Genomic DNA, 2,422 nt, shown 5'->3' with positions numbered 1-2,422 from the left:
CCATGTGTCTGAATGTTTTGGAGTGTTTTTATAGTAGTTGATCTCTAGTTTTATGCCATTGTGATTAGAGAAAATGCTTGATATGATTTCAATCCTGTTGAATTTGTAGAGACTTAGTTTGTGTCCTATCATGTCATCTGTCTTTGAGAATGTCCCCTGTATACTTGAGAAGAATCTATATTCTGTAGCTTTGAAGTGAAATATCCTGTATATGTCTATTTAATTGATTTGATGTAGTGCAGTGGTTCTCAACCTTCTGGCCCTTTAAATACAGTTCCTCATGTTGTGACCCAACCATAAAATTATTTTCGTTGCTACTTCATAAGTGTAATGTTGCTACTGTTATGAATCATAATGTAAATATCTGATATGCAGGATGGTTTTAGGCGACCTCTGTGAAAGGGTCGTTTGACCGCCAAAGGGGTCGCGACCCATAGGTTGAGAACCGCTGATCTAGTGTGTCATTTAGGGTTGCTGTTTACTTGTTGATTTTTTGTCTAGAAGATCTATCCAGTGAAATCAGTGGTGTGTTAAAGTCCCCCACTATTATTGCATTGCTATTGATCTCTCCTTCTAAGTCCTCCAGGTTATTTTCCTATATATTTAGGTGCTACTGTTGTGTGTATATATGTTTACCAGGATTATAGCTTCTTGTTGGATCAATCCTTTTTGTATTAAGAAAATGACTTCAGACTCGGCGGCCGTTCCTGAGCAGATCGACTTCTCTCATTCGCGCACCTCGCTCGGCGTCCTCTGCAACCATGTCTGACAAACCCGATATGGCTGAGATTGAGAAATTCGATAAGTCGAAATTGAAGAAGACAGAAACGCAAGAGAAAAATCCACTGCCTTCAAAAGAAACGATTGAACAGGAGAAGCAAGCAGGCGAATCGTAATGAGGCACGCGCCGCCAATATGCACTGTACATGCCACAAGCATTGCCTTCTTATTTTACTTCTTTTAGCTGTTTAACTTTGTAAGATGCAAAGAGGTTGGACCAGTTTGAGTGACTGTGCTGCCCCTTTTCACATCAGAACTACTGACAACGAAGGCCGCACCTGCCGCTCCCATCTGCCTGGCTGGCTGGCGGGGAAGGGGGACAACTTGCATGTTGGTGAAGGAACGAGCTGGGTGGGACGAGGGTGAAATCTAGAGTTAAAACCAAGCTGGTCCAAGGGGTCCTGCGGGCTGTAAAATGCAGTTTAATCAGAGTGCCATTTTTTTGTTGTTCAAATGATTTTAATTATTGGAATGCACAATTTTTTTTAATATGCAAATAAAAAGTTTGAAAACCTGAAAAAAAAAAGAAGATGACTACACTGTGTCTTATTATGGCCTTCATTTTGAAGTCTATTTTGCCAAATATGAGTATTGCAACCCAACTTTTTTTTCTTTTCCATTTGCATGAAAAATTTCCCCTATCCCGTGTGAGTCTTTTCTTCTAATATGGGTTTCTTGTAGACAGCATATATAGATATGGGTTATGTTTCTTTACGCACTTAGCTACCATATGTCTTTTGATGATAGCCATTCTGGTAGGTGTGAGGTGATATATCTCACTGTGGTTTTAATTTCCATTTTTTTCTGATGATTAATGCCATTAAGCTATCTTTTCATATGTCTATTGGCCATCTGTATGTCCTCTTTGGAGAAATGTCTTCAGGATCTTTGGCTATTTTTTAATTGGATTGGTTTGTGGGTTTTTTTCTTCTTTTTTTTGGGTATTGAGTTGTATAAATTCTTTATACATTTTGTATATTAACCCCTTATAAGACATATCATTGGTGAATATGTTCTGCTGTTTAGTGGGTTGTCTTTTCATTTTGTTGATGGTTGCCTTAGAGTATTTTATAATATATATCACTAAGTAAAACAAAATTAATTTAAAACTTTTATGAATGGTATATCCCATTAATACATTAAAATATTTATTTAACAACATTTACATAGTACTTTCTAAATACAGATCATTTTTCCAACTCCTAGGAATGTAAAGGTAAAAATTAAAACAATGCTAAGTGAAATAAGCCAGCGGGTGAAAGACAAATACCATACGATCTCCCTTATGTGTGGAATCTATCAAACAAAATAAATTAATGAACAAAATAGAGAGGCATGGATACACAGAACAGACTGATGGCTGTCAGAGGGTTGCAGAGAGAGGGGACTGGATGAAAGAAGGAGAAGAGATTAGCCAAAGAATATATATGCATAGCCCATAGACATATATAACAGAATAACGATGGCCAGAGGGGAGGGGGAGCAAGGATGGGAGAAAGTAGGGGGACAAAGGGGGCAAATGGACATGTGTAATAGTGTAAAAAATAAAAATAAAATTTTAAAAATGCAATAAAATTAAAAATTAGAAGATTTTAAAGAAACAAAGGAAAACATCACTGGCTCTCTCAGCTGTTCACTTGTG

General features: G+C 37.2%; 1 protein-coding gene across 1 annotated transcript; it reads left to right on the top strand.

Moving 5' to 3' along the window:
• Positions 1-698: 698 nt before the first annotated feature.
• Positions 699-1,287, top strand: LOC102438960 (thymosin beta-4). Its single transcript, XM_006082811.3, has one exon. The coding sequence runs from the start codon at positions 762-764 to the stop codon at positions 894-896; it is 135 nt and encodes a 44-aa protein (XP_006082873.1). The 5' UTR covers positions 699-761; the 3' UTR covers positions 897-1,287.
• The last annotated feature ends 1,135 nt before the right edge of the window (positions 1,288-2,422 follow it).

The sequence above is a fragment of the Myotis lucifugus genome, unplaced genomic scaffold, assembly GCF_000147115.1.
Source record: "Myotis lucifugus unplaced genomic scaffold, Myoluc2.0 scaffold_4, whole genome shotgun sequence".
NCBI classification, from domain to species: Eukaryota; Metazoa; Chordata; class Mammalia; order Chiroptera; family Vespertilionidae; genus Myotis; species Myotis lucifugus.
The sequence above is the reverse complement of the archived record's forward strand: the minus strand, read 5'-3'. Positions and strand labels throughout refer to the sequence as shown.